This window comes from Hippopotamus amphibius, chromosome 10 (assembly GCF_030028045.1).
Source record: "Hippopotamus amphibius kiboko isolate mHipAmp2 chromosome 10, mHipAmp2.hap2, whole genome shotgun sequence".
NCBI lineage: Eukaryota > Metazoa > Chordata > Mammalia > Artiodactyla > Hippopotamidae > Hippopotamus > Hippopotamus amphibius.
Window position 1 is genome coordinate 57,279,015 of NC_080195.1, and position 19,405 is coordinate 57,298,419.

The 19,405-nt window shown below is 42.9% G+C and overlaps 1 protein-coding gene across 5 annotated transcripts in view; it reads left to right on the top strand.

Moving 5' to 3' along the window:
• The window catches only part of ZBTB20 (zinc finger and BTB domain containing 20), a 769,337-nt gene that overhangs the window by 711,585 nt on the left and 38,347 nt on the right, over window positions 1-19,405 (top strand). For 3 of the 5 annotated variants that reach the window (XM_057696835.1, XM_057696836.1, XM_057696837.1), the window contains 3 exons: window positions 1,138-1,238; window positions 8,639-8,802; window positions 9,179-9,366. In XM_057696835.1, the coding sequence (XP_057552818.1) occupies window positions 8,792-8,802; window positions 9,179-9,366 (199 nt within the window). In that variant the 5' untranslated portion in view covers window positions 1,138-1,238; window positions 8,639-8,791. Of the gene's footprint in view, window positions 1-1,137; window positions 1,239-8,638; window positions 9,367-19,405 lie in introns of all 5 variants that reach the window. The other 2 variants (XM_057696834.1, XM_057696833.1) reach the window with 1 other exon arrangement.

Below are 19,405 nucleotides of genomic sequence, written 5' to 3' on the forward strand. Positions count from 1 at the left end.
GCACAAGTAACTGGTTGAAGATGGTACCAATAGCAGGAAATGGGAAGGCTGGAGAGGGAACATATTTTGAAGGAACGGAAGTGAATTCTGCTGGAAACTTTCTGAAATAGAAGTGCCTGTGCAGCGTATGATGGAGATGTGAGCTTCTCAAAGTTAGAGGCCCCGTCTTATTCATCTTTTCCAGGTGCCTAGTAGAGTCTATGTAAACAATGAATGAATGAACAAACAAGCAAATGAATCAATGGACCAATAACCAGCAGTTATTTAGAATATGGGTCTGGAACTCTGTAGACAAGGGAGAACTAAAGATAGCCAAGTGGGTGTTCTCCGTGGAGAAGTGATTGTTGAGGCCGTGGAGGGTGGGTGTGTGGGCAAAGCTTGCGGAGAGAATCTTGAGGCATGTCTGCATTTAGGGAACAGGAGAAAGAAGGCAGGCAAGTAAAAGAGGCAGGAGAGAGAACTGAGAGTGGGAACAAAGTGAGGGTGATGCAGCGTCCCAATGAGAAGGGAGGAGAGTTTCCAGAATAAAGTGGTCACTGGGGCCCAGTGTGGCCAAAGGGGCAAGTCCTAGGAAAAAACCTCAGTCTGAGGCTCTGAGACAGACAGGGGTCCATTCTGTAGCCCCCGAGGCTAAACTCCTCAGGGTTAGAGGATATGGCAGGAAACAGAGACTGTAGTGAAGGCTGGAGAGAAGACAAGGGCTCAGAAACATGGCCAGGTCAGTGGGCGTTTTTAAGATAGGCAAGAAATCCCGGAGCAACAACAAGAGAGAGACTGCAGTGGAATGAACACTCCAAGAAGAATCCACTGTGGCCAGGTAGAGGGACACCACCCCCGCTTCCCCTACCCTCACACTCCACCTCAGCTCCAACTCAGGACCACACTGTCAGCTCCATCTGTGCTGGTGGGTGCTGTTGGTGACCTCACATCAGACAGGCAGTCAGGTAGAAGCACTGAGAGTGGGGCCTGGACAACACCTCTCCATCTCTGTCCCCTGACTCGGCCACCGTTCTCTGGTGCAAAGTGCAGGACCAGATTCTCAACCAAGTCCCACAGTTCTGGCTCTATCAGAATGAGTGAGCACCATCACCTCTTCATTTAACAGCCTTATTTTTCTTTGTTTCTTGTCTGATCCAGATGCAGCCACTCTCTGTTCCCTGCCCCAATGAACATCTGCACTAGGCCCAAGCCTTGGAGTGATTTACCTGAAGAGTGACACCATTTATTTGAAAACTACTGTGAGTACATTATGCCTCTAATGAAAGGCTTCTTAGTTCATTTTGTTTAATTTTTAAAAAAAAAACTCACACAGTTGTAAGAACAGATGAAATTTTAGATGGCTTCATCTCTTGGATGCAGCGAGGAAACCAGATTCAGTCCTGAGGCACCCACACTGGTTCTCGGCTTCCAGCCTGCAGTGCGCGCCCTGGGCAGCATGGCACCCGCCTTGCCGGGTGGCTGTGCTGAGCTGCATCTGAGTACACCTTGCAGGGACCCGTGCTGTTCTGCTTGGTCATCTGTGCCTTTGCCTGAAGCGGTGGCAGCTCCAGCCCTATCTGTTTGCCTCTCATCACCCTTCTGTGCCACTCTGTTGAATCTCACTGCAGCTTGTCATTTCACGCCACCCTGGACACATCCGTGAGCCAGCTTTCCGTGCCTGTAATGTAGCTTCATCTCTGTGCCCTGTGCTGTGGTCTCCTTGCTAATCAAGAAGGCCAGTGCCCACCCTTGTGACTGCAGGCTCCTTCAGCCACATCTCTAAACCATTGTGCCCAGGTCAGCTCTGCCCTCTGGGTGCATGGCTCTGAGTAGTTATTTTAGTTCCCTCCACATCAGACATTTACGCAGAAGAAGTACAACCCTTGCAAGTCGAGTTGCAGAAATAAGTTGGGGGAGGACCTATGATGCCTACAGGAAAATACTGATGAAAGAGTGACATTATCATTGCTAGAAGTAACAGATGAATATATGCTCTCTTTTACTAGGAAAACCAGAAGTTTAAATTATTTAGAGGCTACGCATGCAAAATAATTATACATTTTAAAACAAAAACTCATTCTGGTTGTTATATTTACACATTTTCCTGTATGATGTGAGGCAGGTAATGGGATGGTGTTTTACAGACATCTCTGTTACTGGAAAACGCTAAACCTGGGAGACTAACATCCCTTTCAGGCTTCAGGTAGGAATTTCACATTCATATTTTCCATGTCTTTAGCTATTCTGGCATAAATCAAACCCAAAGGGATGAAGTCAGAGTTTTGTGTTGTTTTATTTTGCATTGCTTTTTAACTTTAATGCTGTCAGTCACCTGCATCGTATATTGGTTGTGGCAGATGTGTAGGCGATAGGCAGGCCTGCCTGGCCGGAATGGAGACGGGAACCATCAGACTCATCTACAGTACTAATGGGCTCAAGGGACTGGGGACTAAAGACATGACAAAAGGTCAAAAATAGAGTGTCTTCATTCCATATCCATGCAAGGAACTTGCTTGTGTAAGCACCTTCATTTATCCTTAAGTTCAAGCGAAAGAATGCCTTAGAAATCCCCACATCCGGACAATTTTCTGAGTTTTTCTTCATCACAGAGTAACTATTTCTGGTGCAAGTATCACAGGCACACCAGGATGCAGCCTGGTGCTGCATCACAGTTTCAGCCTGGTTTATCCTTTGGGAGGGAAAAGAGTCTTTGCCACTCCTACCTTCCTGTACTGCAAAGAACCCAGAACCAAACCCAGAAATCAGGACCTAAAATTTCCTAAAAACCTCTGGGAAGCCCACAAGGGAGCCTCTGTGGCATTGGACATATTTCCCCTGTGTAGAATGCCTGTGTCTGTATTCACATTTCGCAGGTGCTGGAGAGTGGACAAATTGGGTTCTAATCCTTGCAGCCTTTGTTTTCCAGAAACATATGTAAAAGAGAAATAATAAAACTTACAGAGATTTGATAGGGGCAAAACCTCATTCAATAAGATGAATATGATATAAACGTGGCCTAATTACTAACGTATCCCTCCCTATGGGTTCACAATACCTGAGCGGAGTCTCAAGGCTTGGATCTGCGTAGGGAGGGGGTGAGTGCTAGATTTTAAAACCTACCCACTCCCACACCACCTGCGCAACCATGCTCAGCAACCTGCCTACTTAACCTGAGTTGTTGCAATGACTAAATGAGATAACGTATAGGTAGTGTCCAACACAGCAGACATGAGTGTATTTACTCAGTCAACTAAAATTTACTGGGCACTTACTATGTGCCAGGCACTGTTCTAGGCACTAGGGCTATGGCACCAAACAAAACAAAACAAAATCCCTACTCTCACAGAGCTTATGCTCAGTTTTCTTCCCCTATAAATTGCAAATAGACAACATAGGTAAATGGACACTAACAAAGAACTGATTTCATTTTATTTGCGGTGTCTTTCCTTCCAGAAAGTATAATTGGGAAGAAAAGGGTAAAGGAAATGGAGAGGGGAGGAATAGGTATGCTGATTCATCTCCCCCTCACCCCCAGCACACACACACAGGACCCCAGAACAGCCGCTGCCCTGACGCATGGCCCAGGAGACCGACCTCTCTGGACCTCGGCTGCCTTCTCCTCTGGCTTCCCTTTAAATTTAGCCAAAAGGAGGCATCAGCAAGAGACATGAGAGTAGTAGGAGAGTGGGGTCAGGGTATTACCAGTCCAGCCCTTTCTCAACTCCAGTTCTGATTGGACTTAGGGGACTCCACACCTTTCCTCGCTCCTTCAGTTTAGCAGTTTAAAGCTGAGAGTAACAGCTTCGCAGTATTGCTAGTCCCTGGGGTGTCACCATCCCTCGAGGGTCCCTTAACCTCCTCTGTACCTCAGTAGGGCATCCTTTTATTAAACTCTCTTCAGTTAAAACCTCTGAGTGTACCACCTGTTTCTTGCCAAGATCCTGACTGATACAGTGAGGGAGAAATACACTGAAAAACATTGTAAATCAACCTTGCCAAGAAAGTTAAAAAAATTGAGAGAATAAAATATTTCAATCATGAAAACATCTTAAATGGATCTGAGAACATTAGACCAAGCAGTGAAAGGATAAATTGTAAGAAGACGTGATAAGATAGAATGCCAAAGGTTGGTTTCAATGAATAGACCATAGTGCTCAGGTTTGATGGGCTTCTCTAGGCCAAGTGTAGCTTGCTTGACCCTCAGCTTCAAGAGGAGCTAATAGTGTAGCAGCAGCAATGACAACCATGTGAACAGAAAGAAGGTGTCAGGAGGGTGATACAGTAAAATCAAAGTGTGGAAGAAGAGGTTGCTTACCCTACATTCTTTCTGCCTTGGCTACAATTACAATCCATTTGCCCCTGCCCTAATCTGGATATCAAAAAAGATTATTAAGATAAAGGAAGTGCCTCCGTCTAGCTGAAATGATGAAAAACGCAGAACTGACGCTCTTTGTGAAAGAGCTACCTTCACCGTGTGCCAGGGCTGTGCCAATCCCTTGATAGGAATTATCTCATTTAATCCTCACATCAGCCCTAGACGGTACTGTTATTTCCATTTTACATATGAGGAAACGGAGGCCCAGAGAAGCAGAGGAATCTACCTAGGGTGCACAGCTACTGATGGTAGAGCTCAGTTCTACTGCCAACCCCCATTGGGGTGGTTTGTTACCACCTCCCCTTTGCCCCTCTCTCCAAACACTCTACTAAACTTCTTCCATGTATGATTGGGAAGGAGGCTAAAGAAATAGTTACCACGCCAAAAAGATCAGGGCCGGGGTAGAGGAAGTGATGAGGAGGGTCATGGGTCAAAATTGTCCTGATCCAATGACTAAGTATTTTTCAGGAAGAACTCTGACAAATTATTTTCCATCCAACCAGGCTGATAAGTGAAAGGCTCGTTAAGGTGCAGGAGAGGGTGGGAGGCCAGCAAAGAGAGAAAATTGGGAGAGTGGGACAGAGGAGAACACTCTCCCCTCGGCAGCCCCAGAGATGGATGAGAGCTCACACAGATAAAATATTTATTTCCCATATGTTGCAGAAAGCACTGCCGTTGCTGTATGTGTGCACTATTGCAAAGAAGTGTGAAATCTATACATCAAATGCCACCGATCTAGTTAATTTCCATGCATTTAGCATGCTTAATACCTACCATCTCCTCAATATGTTTTCATGTATATTTCTTGCCACATACAATATGGTCTAGTAAGGCAAGAGCCAACATCATCCACAACCTTGCTCACTGCTATGTTTCAGCCCAAAACTTGTTGCCAGGGCCAGCACAAGGAGAGCTAAAAACCAGTAGGTCCTGCTGGCGAACTGAGCCACCCGTCACCTTAAATCGCCTTCCCAGTTCTTGAAGCAGCTTTTTTCTCATAACAGAAATATTAGCAAAGGGGAGATGAAAATGTTTTTGTTCTCTTGAGACAATTGGGAGATAGTCAGAATGTCAGAACTGACCGTTGAAAGGCAGGTGCCTGTGGCCACACTTTTTTTTTTTTTTTTAAATGCAGAGCTCCGCCAGTGTGGCGGGAGGAAGTGCACAATGATTGGTTTGTTTCTCTGTGGAAGTGTTCAGGGTACACCCAGTTTTGCTTTGCATATATTTACGAAACATCTGCCCTTTTCTTGTTCTTAAATCCTTCCCCCTCACAGCCCCCTTTCCCCTTTCTTCCAGTTTCTTTCTTTGTTGTCGTTGGCTCGTCTAACTTTTTCATTGGAGCTTTCATTTTCCGGTTGAGGGGCGACTTCATCAGAGTGTATAATTTTAACATTGAGGGAGAGAGGGAGGGAGGGAGGAGGGAGAGAGAGAGAGGAAGAGAGAGTGGCGCGGAGAGAGGGAGAGAGGAAGAAAAGAAAGGAAGAGGCTAAGCGGCCAGAGCTTGGCAAAGCAACCTTTGGCATGGTGACCAGGAGGAAGGTTCTGGTGTGGTGGGGAGTTTTTGCCTGACGTGCTGCCTGGAGTCAGCCGGTGTGCTGCTGCCCTCTAAAGGCTCCAGGGAATAGTGCATAGCCACCGAGGCTGGGAGCGACTTCCCCTCAGATGTGCCGTGTTTATGTAATTCTGTAACACAACCAAAGAAGGTATTTTCAATTAATTACTACAGGAATTGCTTTTCCCTCCTTAATAAAATATGAACTGAAAAAATAGGGTCAAAATAACAGCACCTGTGCATGTCTAGACGTAGATTGCTGCTATGTTTTAGTGTTTCTCAGCTCTGGAAAAAAGAGCCCAAAAGGACTATTAGAGAGAGTGAGATGGAAAATGAATTGTTTCTAAGGACAATGAGTGTCTCTCTGTTATCTGTGCAGTTGGGAAACAGCCCAGTGGTCTAAGGACAAGTAAAGTGATATTAGGCAAATGAAGGGGTGAGTCCGAAGATTGCGTTTTCAACATTTTCTGTTTGTAGAGGTGGTTTCAGTGCCTCTGTGCTCCGAATGTTCTCCAGGGGTGACCCTTGAGACAACAAACAGGAGAGTATGGAGCAAGACGTCAGTCAGGAAGCAGGATCAAATCTAGGGAGGGAAGCAAGGCCACTGATAATAAAGAACAATACAACTTTTACAAAGCTAAAAATAGAGTGATGTTGGTGGGTTGATGATATACTCATGTTTGAAAGAGGGATTCCTTAATTTCCTGAAGAAGACATCTGAAACTACCTAGGCCTTTATGAGCATCGGAAATAATTTTTTTTTTCTGTGAAGTGATGTCTGTCATTAGTGTTTCATCCCGATGTTTAAATAACTCATGAGGAACAGCCTAGCTGCAGTGGGGAAAATGGTCCTACTCTTACCAAATGCACTTCATGGATTCAGAGGAAAAGCAGCCAGTCAGGGTAGATTTCCGTGCTGCATAAAGAGTAGGAAACTTAATTGGGATTCAGACTATAACTATTCTCAAAATATACTTTAATTTCAACTCAATTTCATTCCATCAACAAACCTATATTGAATGACAGCTTTGTCTAAGCAACTCTGCTGAATGGTGTACACTAGACAGCAAATCTGGGAGGGCAGAAACCAGGCTTGTTTTATTTCCTAGCCCATGCTGGCACCTCATAGGCACATAATAAGTGTTTTTGAAATGAATACATGAATAAATGAATAGTGGGAGGGAAGGAAGAAGGAACGAATGGGTGAACACAGGGAATTAAAAACGAACCACGACATTTGTTTTACCCTCAGAGAGTTTACAGTCTCATAGACATGGAATGTACCTTGAATGTCAGCCTAACATGGTCATCTCAGATTTAGTGAATGCAAAGCTGTGGGAGTAGAGAAGTCAAGGAGGATGGGAGTCAGAAAGTAAACAGTCTAAATAAAAAGTGTTAAGCTGAGAGCCATGGAAATGGAAAAGACACATAGATGTGCAAAATATGAAGGAAGCACAATTGTCAGGACTTGACAGACTGGCTTTAAGGCAGACGAAGGTGCATGACCCTGAGGTTTCCAACCCAGGGACGAACCTGGCGACAGACAGCAGGGATAGAAATAGGGACCATAGAGAAAGCATTGGTTTTCATGGGAAAAAAGGAGTTGGGCTTTGGAAACTTTGATCTTGGATACTCCCTTACACTGAAAATCAGAAACAAGCTCCTTGAAGGTCCATGTAGACACTCAGGATTTGGGGGTCTGTTCCTTAGTCACCCATTCAACAAAGAGTGGGTAAAGGAATCCAGCTTGTTGCTTTTGTATTGGCTTCCTCCATCCTGAAAATGATGTCTGAAAGCTCTCCCTCTACTTTCATCTTTACCATGCCATCTCTGCCTCCTGCCCTCTGGAAAAGCAGATTTGATTTCACAACCTGTTGGACCAGGAACACAGCATGCTAATCATAACACCATATTCTGCGAGGGCAGATTTAACTACCCAGTACAGCAAATTTCAATACAAAATATTCTGTGTAACAAGTCCATTGCCATGCTTAGAGAAACAAGGGAAACATGGGAATAGACCTACTTACAACAAATTCTGTACCACACATAATCTCCTAACATAAACCAAAAAATGAAATCCTTTTTCTGTTCACCATATACATGATCATAGAAAAGGCACAGAACCAAGGAAATTGGGGGGGGGAGGGTGTTCCGGGTATGACAAATAATCCAGTTTGGCTAGGGCCTAGGGTGTATGCAGCATAAGCTAAGTATTTATTCATTTATATCAGTTGCATGGTCCTCGGGAGAGGAGCTGACTGATGGCTGAGCTCTTTTACTTCTTATTCCTGGTCCCAAATCACAATTAGTGACAGTAACTTTCTAATTCCCTTCACCCATCTCTTTCCAAACACACAATCCCAAACACACGATCACACTCCTGTATTCCAGGATCATACACTAAATCAAAAAACAGAGGGAATCTTAAGCTGTGGGTGAGTAAAGAGTTGGAATAGAGGATCTCTATGCGACCCCTTCTTTCTTTACCTACTGGAGTCTAAGCTCTTTTTTTCACTTTTCATTTGCTGCTTTAACAAATCCTTTCATCACTACCCCTCTCATCTGTACAACCTGCAAATTTAGATTGATTTGAAATTATGTGTTGATCTAAAATAAAATCTAATAACAACAAAAAAGTTGACTGTTCCATAATGTGTTCCATGAATAGAAACTGAAAACCGGAAGGAACCTTTAAGGCCTTCTAATCCAAGCCCTTTATTTTACAGATGAGGAAACTGAAGCCCAGAGAGGTGAAGTGAGGTGCCCAAGGCCACACAGCAAGTTAGAGGCACAGCTAGTACCATAGCTCAAGTCTCCAGACTCCCAGTCCAGTGCTCCTCCCATTACTCCACGGGTCCTGTCTCTAAGCTTCCTGACAAATGCTAGAACGGTAAAACCTCCACTAGTATTTTTCCAGACCATGTTAAAACTCTTAAGGGGGAAAAAAGGATGCTTTCTTGGATAATGTCAGCCATACGTAGCTCAAGCTGTCTAAAGTTCTGGGACAGGGTCTTTTTATGCAGCCAACAGAGTCCAAATGTGGTGCTGTTTGCTTGGCCCATATGCTTTCATGTGTTCCCAGTTAGGCCATTACTGGAGGGAAAAAAACAAGAATCAGCTTGTTTTAAAACAAGGGACATACTGGACTCCCTCCCATCCCCCCTCAGAAAAAAAAAAAAAAATCAAGTTATCTTTAACAGATTCTAAAAATGCCTTTTCCCAAATATGCAGTCAGTTCCTTCAAAGGGCCCTTTGTTTATTTTCAGGAAGAAACCCAAGACAGCTGAAAACCAGAAGGCATCTGAGGAGAATGAGATTACTCAGCCGGGCGGATCCAGCGCCAAGCCCGGCCTTCCCTGCCTGAACTTTGAAGCTGTTTTGTCTCCAGGCCCAGCCCTCATCCACTCAACACATTCACTGACAAACTCTCACGCTCACACCGGGTCATCTGATTGTGAGTACACCACTTACACCACCAGGGTGATGGTGTCTTCGCGGTGTCTGGAGCAGGCTTCTCCCCTGGGTTCGGACTTTTTTGCATTCAGAGCAAGCTGTTTCTATTTGGTCTTCCCAAGTAGCCAGAAGTAACTTGCCACCATTTTGAGTCAGGCAACATCTATATTTTCAAAGCTAGAGTGCATTTCAAAACCAGGTGACCAACCATTTGGCCTCAAAAGGCTGATTACATGAACCACCTTCTCTTTCATAACATTAACTCAAAAACAGAAGCTGCCGTGTTGCTGTTTTCTAATTATTCTTTTGTCCCCATGATCTGAATAATGGTACTTTCACCATGACGAAATTGAACAACCAAAGATGGACCTCAAAAGGAAACTTCCATTTTGAAATTACATAACACAAATGAGCTTTGCATTAGGTGTTGTAGCTTGGCTGAATTTCTGTCTTTCCAGTTTTTAATTTATTTTGAAGTGGTTAAAGGACAGCATAAATTTACAGAAGAAAAGAGTATGGCTTCCAAGAATTCAGAAGCCACCCAGACTTCACATAGCCAATAAGAATTCAGGTTAAAAATATTTTTTAATTAAAAAAACTGCCTACGGGCTAAATTTGGAAACGGGCAGCTTAATGAGATTGTCGCCATTGAAATCACTCCATTGCTGTTTGTTTTTGCTGTCTTACGACTAAGCTGAGAGTCACTTCTTCACGTTCTATTTTAAGAAAGTTGATAAATCACGTTTAGGAGATATTTTCTCTTTCTGAAACATAACTCAATACTTCAGACAGAAAGAAGCACGTGTGTTGACAAAGGAAAGGAATGGAGTAACTTGGAGTCTAATCGGAAAGAATATTCCTTATAGTCTTGAGACCCCCGACAGCTCTGCAGAACTGATCTCCACAGGGATGTCAGGCATAAAGCTGGCATGTTCTTCTTTGGATTAAGATAAGACCAAGAAAGTTTTATTTTCAAAAAAGGACTCCATTTATCCTGTCCACAAAGCAAAAGTTATTAATTAGGAAATGAGATTCTAAATCTCCTATTGTTATTTTTCTGACAAAGCAAACGTAACTCAGCAAAAAGGGTGAGAGGTGAATGGGGCTGGGACATTCCGTTCCCTTCTTTCTTCATCATAGTAGTCTCCAGATAAAGGGACATGACCTAGGGGCTGGGGTTCGGGTGAAGGAGCCTTGTTCTACTCGTGACTGAGCCGAGACCACACTCCAGCTGTCGCTAGAAAACGAAACAAGAAATAACGAGATCCAAATCTCTGCAGCCTGTGTGAGTTGTACAAAGCTGCTGCTTCTATAGAGAAACTTGGGGGCCAGAAGCAGGGACTGTGTTCTGTGGACCATCAAAACAGCAACATCCTTGGCCCTCTGGCCTGGCAGTCTCCAGCCTAATAGTAATTACAGGAAGAATTGGAAAATAGCATGGCGCGGTGCCCATAGCCGTGTGTGCACGGCCTCTACCTACCAGGAAGGTAGCCTGTTCCTGTGGAGAAGGGCCTGGAGCTCCTGCGTGCAGACCTCCAACGCCTGGCGTTCTGCCACAGCTTATGGGGAAGATGACATAGGATGGCCTCGGCCCAGAAATCCTGCTACAAGAAAATGAATATTTTGCTGAACAGAAAGAGCACTGGGCTCTGTTTATTATAGTTTACCATAAGCATTCTCTGACCAGGCCTTGGCCTTAGCTTAGAATATGTACAAGGCACAGCCCCTTGGTGACCCTGAGGAAGCCAGTGGATCCGAGCTCAGTAAGGTCTGAATGCAGTTGGAAGGAGAACAGATAGGGAGGAGAAGCCTAATCTCCAGCTGTTCAGAAAGTCATTCTGATTTTGCCATTAAGATGTGTAAGTCTTCTCTGCGCCAACCTGTTGTTTAAATTGATCATACTTTTCTCCAAATATATTTGGATTGTAGTTTGTCCTGATTTGAGCCTACACTTAGAAGAAAATTGTTTTGAGGAAAGATTCACAGAAATCTGTCCATTTGGAGATTGCTTGAGAGAAGACAGGAAAGAGGTTTATTTTAAGCTGTTAAAATTTTTGGATGCTCTTCTTGCATTCAAGAGGATTTTTTTTTTTTAACTTTCAAATGTCATTCTTACCATAGATTAATTTAAAAGCCTAATTTCTTTAAGGTAAAATATTCGGTTTCTATTTAGAACTAACAGATTTGGGGCATTTAAAAATAGTGCCCTTGACTTGTTAGTATCTTTAACTTCAGAAATATTCCACCAGTATGTGGTGTTCCAAGCTTTCACAAGTGCCTGAATTTTTATAGCACCTTTTTATTTGTCATGTGTTTAGCAAAATTATTCTTAGTCATGCCTTAATGCCCATATCCCATCAGTCATTATCATTCTTCCCAACTTACAGATGAGAAAACTGAGAAAAGCGACACCCAGATAGATGAATGCCATGCTTGGTAGTTAACTCGTTCAGATACAGAGAGGGGGAGGGGAGATGGCTGTGGATTTGCCCTCACTGTGAGCAGCCTGAGTTCTGTGTTGTGAGCTCGTAGATGGCATTCCTGGCTTGAAACAGGCATCTTGAAAATGTGCAGCTACTCATATTGGTGACGAGGTTATAGAACACAATGGGTAAGCATTCCCAGCAAAAGAAAAGTCAGCTCTGCATACAAACTGATCAGGGTGGGCAAGCCATTTGTTGCCTCTAAAGGACACAGGCCATGTTTTGGAGCAAAGAGAACAAGTCTGACCCCTTAAATTCTCAGCTGGCTATTTAACCTGCTGAGCCACTTCAAATTCAACAGAAGATCCCAGTAAAAGTCAAAACAAAAGGGAATATGGCTAAGAAACGCTTTCCTTGGTGAAATGATGAGGTTAATATCGCCACTGAAATGTGTGCTGCTTTCAGTGCACCCACTGCAATCACCTTTTAGCAGTATTCCCTTGTCACCCCCTAGCTCGTCACCTCATCACCATTTCTGACAATCTCATGGTAAACAAACGCAGATGATGGGAATGGAAGGCATTAAGACGAGTTTCGGATTGCAAAGGGTACCAAACCCCTAGGCGTCTGACAGAACAGTTCCCAGTGCACAGGCTGAGGATGAGCTGAGCCAGGCTCTCCCTTTAAACTCCTAAATACGACTAAACCAAGTCAGGAGAGCAGAGGAAGCTCTCCACGGGAAAACCTTTCTTGACAGCTATCAAGCCGTAGCACATCACAATCATGTACATGTGATAGACACTCTCATTTTGCTTTCCCCCAAACTAGGCTCCCATTGAAGGGAGAAGCCACCTCCCCACCGTTGGCTGTATCCCAGCTTTGGACTGTAGAACCACCTAGTCCGAAGTCTTTGTTTTGTTGGAAGCCGACATCCGTGGTTACTTACCTTTTTGTGTTTTGCACTGGCCTCATCGGATTGTCTCATTTTTTTGTATCCTTGCCAAGATGCACTTACACAGTCACAGTTTTTATTTATTTTTAATTCAACCTTTACACATTACCAAACTGTTGTGTGGGTGGGTTTAACTTGAGCTCTGTAGGTAGCATGATCTGCTGGGGCTGAATACTGTCGAAGAGCCTGGTGGGCTCTTCCTTTGCTCTCTCTTGCCATCCACCTTCACTGACCTTCCCCCTCCCAACCCTTTGCTTCAGTCCCCAAGACTGAAGATTTTAGGACACTTGGTTCAGTATGAACTTTTAAGCAATTTTTTTAGAGAACAAAACAGAGAGGATTTTTTATGGCAAACTCCATTAATGCCACATTAAGGCTGACATTTTAATTACCCCAAAGTCAGGAAATGCAAAGTTCAGGTTCCCACAGCAACAGAAACTGTCCCCTTGAGTGCCGGCATCACAGCAGATTCTTTCATTCCCGGATTACACAACACCAGGCATGGGGACATTGTTTTTCATCCACGTACGTGGAAAGGAACACAGCTTTTATCCTTTGTTTTTTTCCTGTAACTACAGTTGAGGATATGGGTCTTTAGCTTCCCTTCCCAAACCATCTATACGTATTATCCTGGAACGGAAGAGGATTAGAGCTCTACATGTGCGCACGGACAGAATTAAAGTTGCTGTGGGAACATTAACTCTGATTTCCGGACTTCCGTGCCAGTCACATTTAAACCATAATGTTGTAATTTTTGGCATGTAATAAATGTGCATTTCATGTACACAGACAGAAAGAAGCATAAAATGTATTTTAAAGAGCAATTAATTACTAACTTTGTGATTAAAAAACATTTGGTGCATGTTCCTTCCCATTTAGCATCAGCTGCTGGTCTTAGCCAGGCCTAATAGATGACATACTGTGTCTCATCCTGTATCTCAGATGTACTTACTGTATGTTCCTGTTCTAGTAGATAATTAATTCCCTTAGTAAAGCTGTAGGGGGAAAACAAAATGGAAGGAATAGGCAAGCGTGTAAATAGGGTAAAGGATATTTTGAAGGAAATGATTCATTTCTGCAAATAAACCTTGGTCCCTGATAAAGAGCCAGAAATCTGCTAAGTGGGTGTAGACAAAGGTTTCTGGACACCTTAGAGCATCTGGTCCAGGGCCATCAGAACAACTTGAAAGCAGATTTCCCCCTGAATTCCGGGCATGCCCAATGGGGGAGTGATTTTACTCTGTAATAACTCTTTAGGCTTAAGGCTTAAAAAGCTGTCTTCCTCCATAACAGCTTTTCAGCTTATATTCAAACTGGAAAGTAAAAGTTGTAGGGAATCAGGTAAAATAGAGGTTTTTCCAAAGAACCCCTGATTTAGAGAGTAGTGTTTTTAATTCTTTTAGATTTGAATCTGGTTGACCCATTTGTGTTAGAGAAGGAAGTTTCAAAAATAACTGTTTAACAAGTTTGTTAGTGAAGAGAATTAGTAGCAATACTCGAAGGTACAGTGTTTAAGAGCACAAATTCTTGAAGGCCTATTTGAAACTGGGTGAGATAGAATTTTTACTGAAGGGGATCTGTCATCTAACCTCTCAGGTAAAGCTTTAAGAGGAACACGCTTATGGAAAATTTGAGCCTCTGTACTTGCTATTTCTTCATTCTCTCTCCTGTCATATATTCCTTTTGTTTAGTTTGGTTGGGTGTAGTATTTAACCTTTAAGAAAAAGACTTCAGTTTTACAGGGCTCTGATTTGCTTTTACTTGGGCTGTCTGTACGTGTGAATGTATGTCTCTATGAGTGAAAACTGCTCAAGCAAGTTTGAAGGTCTCTTTGGCAAATTCGACTGCGTGTTCAGAAAGTTTCCAATCAGAAAGCTGATTCAGTGTAAAACCTTCCAAAAACTTCCTGAGGCACCTGTTCACATGAAAAGATTGGATTTCTTCTGGAGGTGCTCAGAAGGCAGTGTTTATAACTGAAGATCTCTGTTTGGAGTGCCAAAAAATGAAAAACATTTTGGCCCCCAAAAAACCTCCATAAATGTTCAAAATGTATCATCAAACAAAAGCTTCATTTGGATTCAAATGCATGTATCTCAGCAGATGTGTCTAAACTAACTGGAATCCCACAGGAGCAGCTGAACTGGATTCTGGTATGTCTTGATAACTGAAAGAGTTATTCTTAGACTTTGGAAGGACAAAAATGGTCCATCTGTGAAGAACTGTAATAGAGACATGGCAAAAAACAGCATCCTCTGAAAGAGTTTATTTATGGAATTTAGGACAAGTTGGACAATCCTGAAAACACTTTGGGGTCCCACTAATTTGCAGAAGAAATAGAGCCACAATGGGATGAAATAAGCCACCACAGATCGTTGTTCTCCTATGGCTTGCTGTTCATTTTCTAATAGATTCCATATCAGTTAAACAGTAAATAGAGCATTTTTGATGTAACTAAATGCTCTCATTGTCCCCAGAGTGCCTCACATTCGTCTTTATTCTACTTCCCATAAAGAATTATATATTTACCTTTTCACTGCTAACAGTTTAAACTTGCTCTCCTGCTATTTCATTAACCAAGTAAACCTCTTACTTATTAAGTGTGAGTTAATTTCTTTAAAGATAGTCTTTCCCGTTTTAAAAGTCACCTTTCTTTCTCTGAGTTAATTGATACATAATCTCTTTGGAATTATTTTTATTACCTTTGATACCCTCTTATTGAGAGGTTTCAGTGCTTAATCCCACACTTATACATTAGAAGGCCAGTTAAGTTTTTTTATTTGCTCTAATTCCCTAGAGTTTCCACTTAGTATATCTGGAGACACATTTATTTTTAAAAATCACATCTTGAAGTTTCATGTCACAATCTACCTGTTTCTGTGAAATTGTCTCTCTTTTAAATGAAAACTGTCCTCTCCCTACAGTGCGAATGTAACTGGACATCTTCCATAGCCACTTGACTTAGTAACTTTCAGAAGTCCCTGCTACCTCGTTCAGTCATGCCTTCCCCCATTTAGTCACGCATCAAAAGCTGTTGAACCCCTGTATCTGTGCCAGGCATGAAGATACAAACAAAATATCGTCCCCACCCTTGAGGAACTCACAGTGGTCCCCCACACTTTCCCAACTTTTAAACCTGTAAAGGGGACCCACAAATGCGGTGTGAAAGCCTCTGATGATGGACATGAAGCTCCCAGCCTCCTGAAGCAGTGGAAAGGGCTTCGCAGGGCAGGTGGCATTAGACCTGGACCAGGAAGGAGTCGGTGTGTGTAAAGCAGAAGAGGGAGGGAACGGCTTTCCAGGCAGAAGGAACATAAGCAAAACCACAGAGGCACAAAAAGAGCATGGTGTTCTCAGAAAACAGAACAGTTCAGTTACCAGACTCAGACCTTCTTATGGTTCGCCTCATTTTAATATAAACTCACAGGGCAGTTTGTATTTGGGTAACATTGCCTGTCATTACACGTCAGCTGGGCTGAACTGCATGTCCCTTTAGAGACATTTGCTTTCCGAATGAATAATAAAGACACCACTTATTTTCTAATGGGTAAAAAAAAAGTGCCTCTCTTTGCATGAGGTCAGTAGATGTGGGAAAGTAGTAGGAAAAATCTAGTGATAATTTATTGATGAATGGTTCAAAATAACTTTTCCTATTGAGAGGTTCATTCCTGCAGCCACAAAGTCACCTGTAAGTGCCACGCTGGAGCTCTGTCGTCGACTTGTGGTCCCTCCAGATTCTAGCAATCAGTCTTCTTATGAAAGCCTCCCAGGTCCCTTGGGAAATCTGGCCTCATGGCCCATTGCTGTGAGTCACACCATGCCGTGTAGCTCTGCCAGATACTGCATGAGTGTGTGCTCATGATTGTCCAAGTGTAATTAAGGCTGATTGCTGATCTTCAGGGCTCCATTGTTCATCTTCCCATCTCATATCTTGCTGAAGCACATCTTTAATTCTTATCTGCAGCTGCTGGTGACAGTTTCATATGTGCTTCCTCCCCTCATGGCAAATTTCATTATATAAAATTAGTGTTCCTCCATATCTGTCAGGGCTTCTCACATCCTGACTTAAAAAAAAAATGTACTACAGCCTTCAGAGATGGATCATTTGATCAATTGAGAGCATGCATTTAAAAGTCTCGAAATTTCAAGTCAGATCCTTCCACCAATCACTTCATACCAGGTCCCGTAGTGAAACCTCTTATTACCACGTCGGCTGAATAAGCACGTCTGCTTTCTTTTTTGCTGTTCTTCTGCTCCTACATCTTTTGTTCTCTCTAAGGAATGTATAGCAGTTAGAACTTTTTATCAGCATTGAAAGAGATTAAGTTTAACTGGTCTAAACCTATTACTATATACACGGGGAAACTGAGGCCCAAAGAGAACAAAGGTCATACCAAAAGGTTCTCAGCATAGTGAGTGGAAGAGCCAAAAATAGAACCTTACTGCCTCCATCCCCACCATACTGTGCTGCCTGTTATTGAGTCTACATCTAAGAGAACTTACACCTTCTGAACCAGAAGGAGTCAGGACTATTCATCCATCAATTTACTGAATGCTTTCCATGTAGAGGACCAAGCCTAGGTATTGTACAGGATGCAGTTTTGTGAACTGCAGCCCTTTTTCCAGAGTCTTAGAGTCTCATGGAGAAGATCAGTTACATTCACAACCAAGCTCCCTGCAGGGTGGTTAAAAGTACGTCCCTGTGCGCCCTGATACACCAGAGCATCGATTTCCTCGATTCACTGGCTTGGCAAGCATGTGTAGACCACGTTTTAGGTGTCTGGCACTACACTGCATTCTGCAGCGTAGAAAGGTAGAGACAAACAGACCCTGCCACCAAGAATTCTAAGACTTAGTACATGACCCCAAATCACCATTATCTTAGATAGAATTTAGAAAGTTCGTAAAATACATTATAATCCAGTTAACACTAACATCCAGTTTAGTTTATCAGGAAAGGTTCCATTTGAGGTCTCTTGAAGGATGAATAGAATTTCACTAGAAGTAAGGCATTAGGGTGAGGTTTAAGGTGTTTGTATTCTGGAGCAAAGCAGTGGAAGGGTTTTAAGTAGGGGTTGCCATGATCTGGACATTGCTTTGGGAAGATCTAATCTAGCAACAGGGATGTGGAACATGCTTGGATGTGGAACGGCATGACTCGAGAGAGGACAGAGCCCAAGAGGCTTTGTCAGTAGTTCAGATTATTGGTAACCTGAGGGGGCTGGTGATGGGGGATGGGGAGGATCCAGGTTCAACGGACTTTGTGGGTGAGGGTGGACAGCTCCAGGAGCTGACAGGGTATTAGATAAGAGAGAGGAAAGCATCAAAGATAATTCCAAGATATCAAAGAGAGAAGATGAAAATGAAGCAATTAGAGGAAGAGAATACAATTCAGTTTTACACAATGCTGAGTATGCGATACCAGGGATAGATCCTGTGGAGACAACTAACACAGAGTTATAAATAGGGTACCGGCGTAGAGCAGGAAGATTTGAAATTAGGGCCAGCAAGTGCTTAGGCCAAGAGGGCCATACTTTAAGCCATGAACGTGGGAGTAAATTCAAAGAAGATGTTGTTGAGAGACAAAAAGGAAAATAGAACCTTGGGAACTATTTACACTGTGTGATAAGAAAGAGAAAGAAAATAAAGAACCCTCAAAGGAGAGAAAGAAAAGATGGCCAGACAATGCAGAGAGACCATCAGGGAGAGGAAAGGTAAGCAGTGTTAGGTGCTGCAGATGCCAAAGATTGGTAGCTTCCTGGAGGCTGTCAAGAGAACGGAGTCAGATGCATCACAAAAACACCATAAAAAAAGGGTACGTGGATGTTTTCAACACTGAATAAAGAGGACCCAAGTCAAGTCATGCTGAGTATGTTCCGGAGAGTTTGCTGATTTCTGAAGATGGATGCAGAGATGTTCACATAGATACTCTGAATGGTCAGACCTTATTATAGGCTTCAAAGTTGCATTCTTATTCTTTGATGATGAGTTTTTTCATTGTGATATTGAAAAGGCAAATTAAATGAGTACTTTTATACATTTAAAAAAAAAAGGGTTCAGGAACAAACACAATGAATGGAAAACCAACAACAATGAACCAGTTTTTTTTTTAAAGTTTAATACTTTAAAAAGAAATAATGGGACTTCCTAGGTGGCACAGTGGTTAAGAATCCGCCTGCCAATACAGGGAACACGGGTTCGAGCCCTGCTCTGGGAAGATCCCACATGCCGCGGAGCAACAAAGCCCATGCGCCACAACTATTGAGCCCGTGTGCCGCAGCTATTGAAGCCCATGTGCCTGGAGCCCGTGCTCCGCAACAAGAGAAGCCACTGCAGTGAGGAGCCAGCACACTGCAATGAAGAGTAGCCCCTGCTTACATCAACTGGAGAAAGCCCGTGTGCAGCAATGAAGACCCAACACAGCTAACAAAAAATAAAGAAATAAATAAACTCTTTGAAAAAAAAAAAAGAAAGAAAAGAAATAATGAACAGGTAATGCAAAAGCAGGGTGGTGAATACCTTTATGATACAAAAGCCCCAGTCCCACTTATAGACTGAATAATAAAAACCAGTGTTAAGGGAGACTCTGCAATTGAATAGGCAAGGTGATAGAATTAGATCTCTCCTTTTACAGGGCAATTGGGATGATAAATATATGTAAAGGAAAT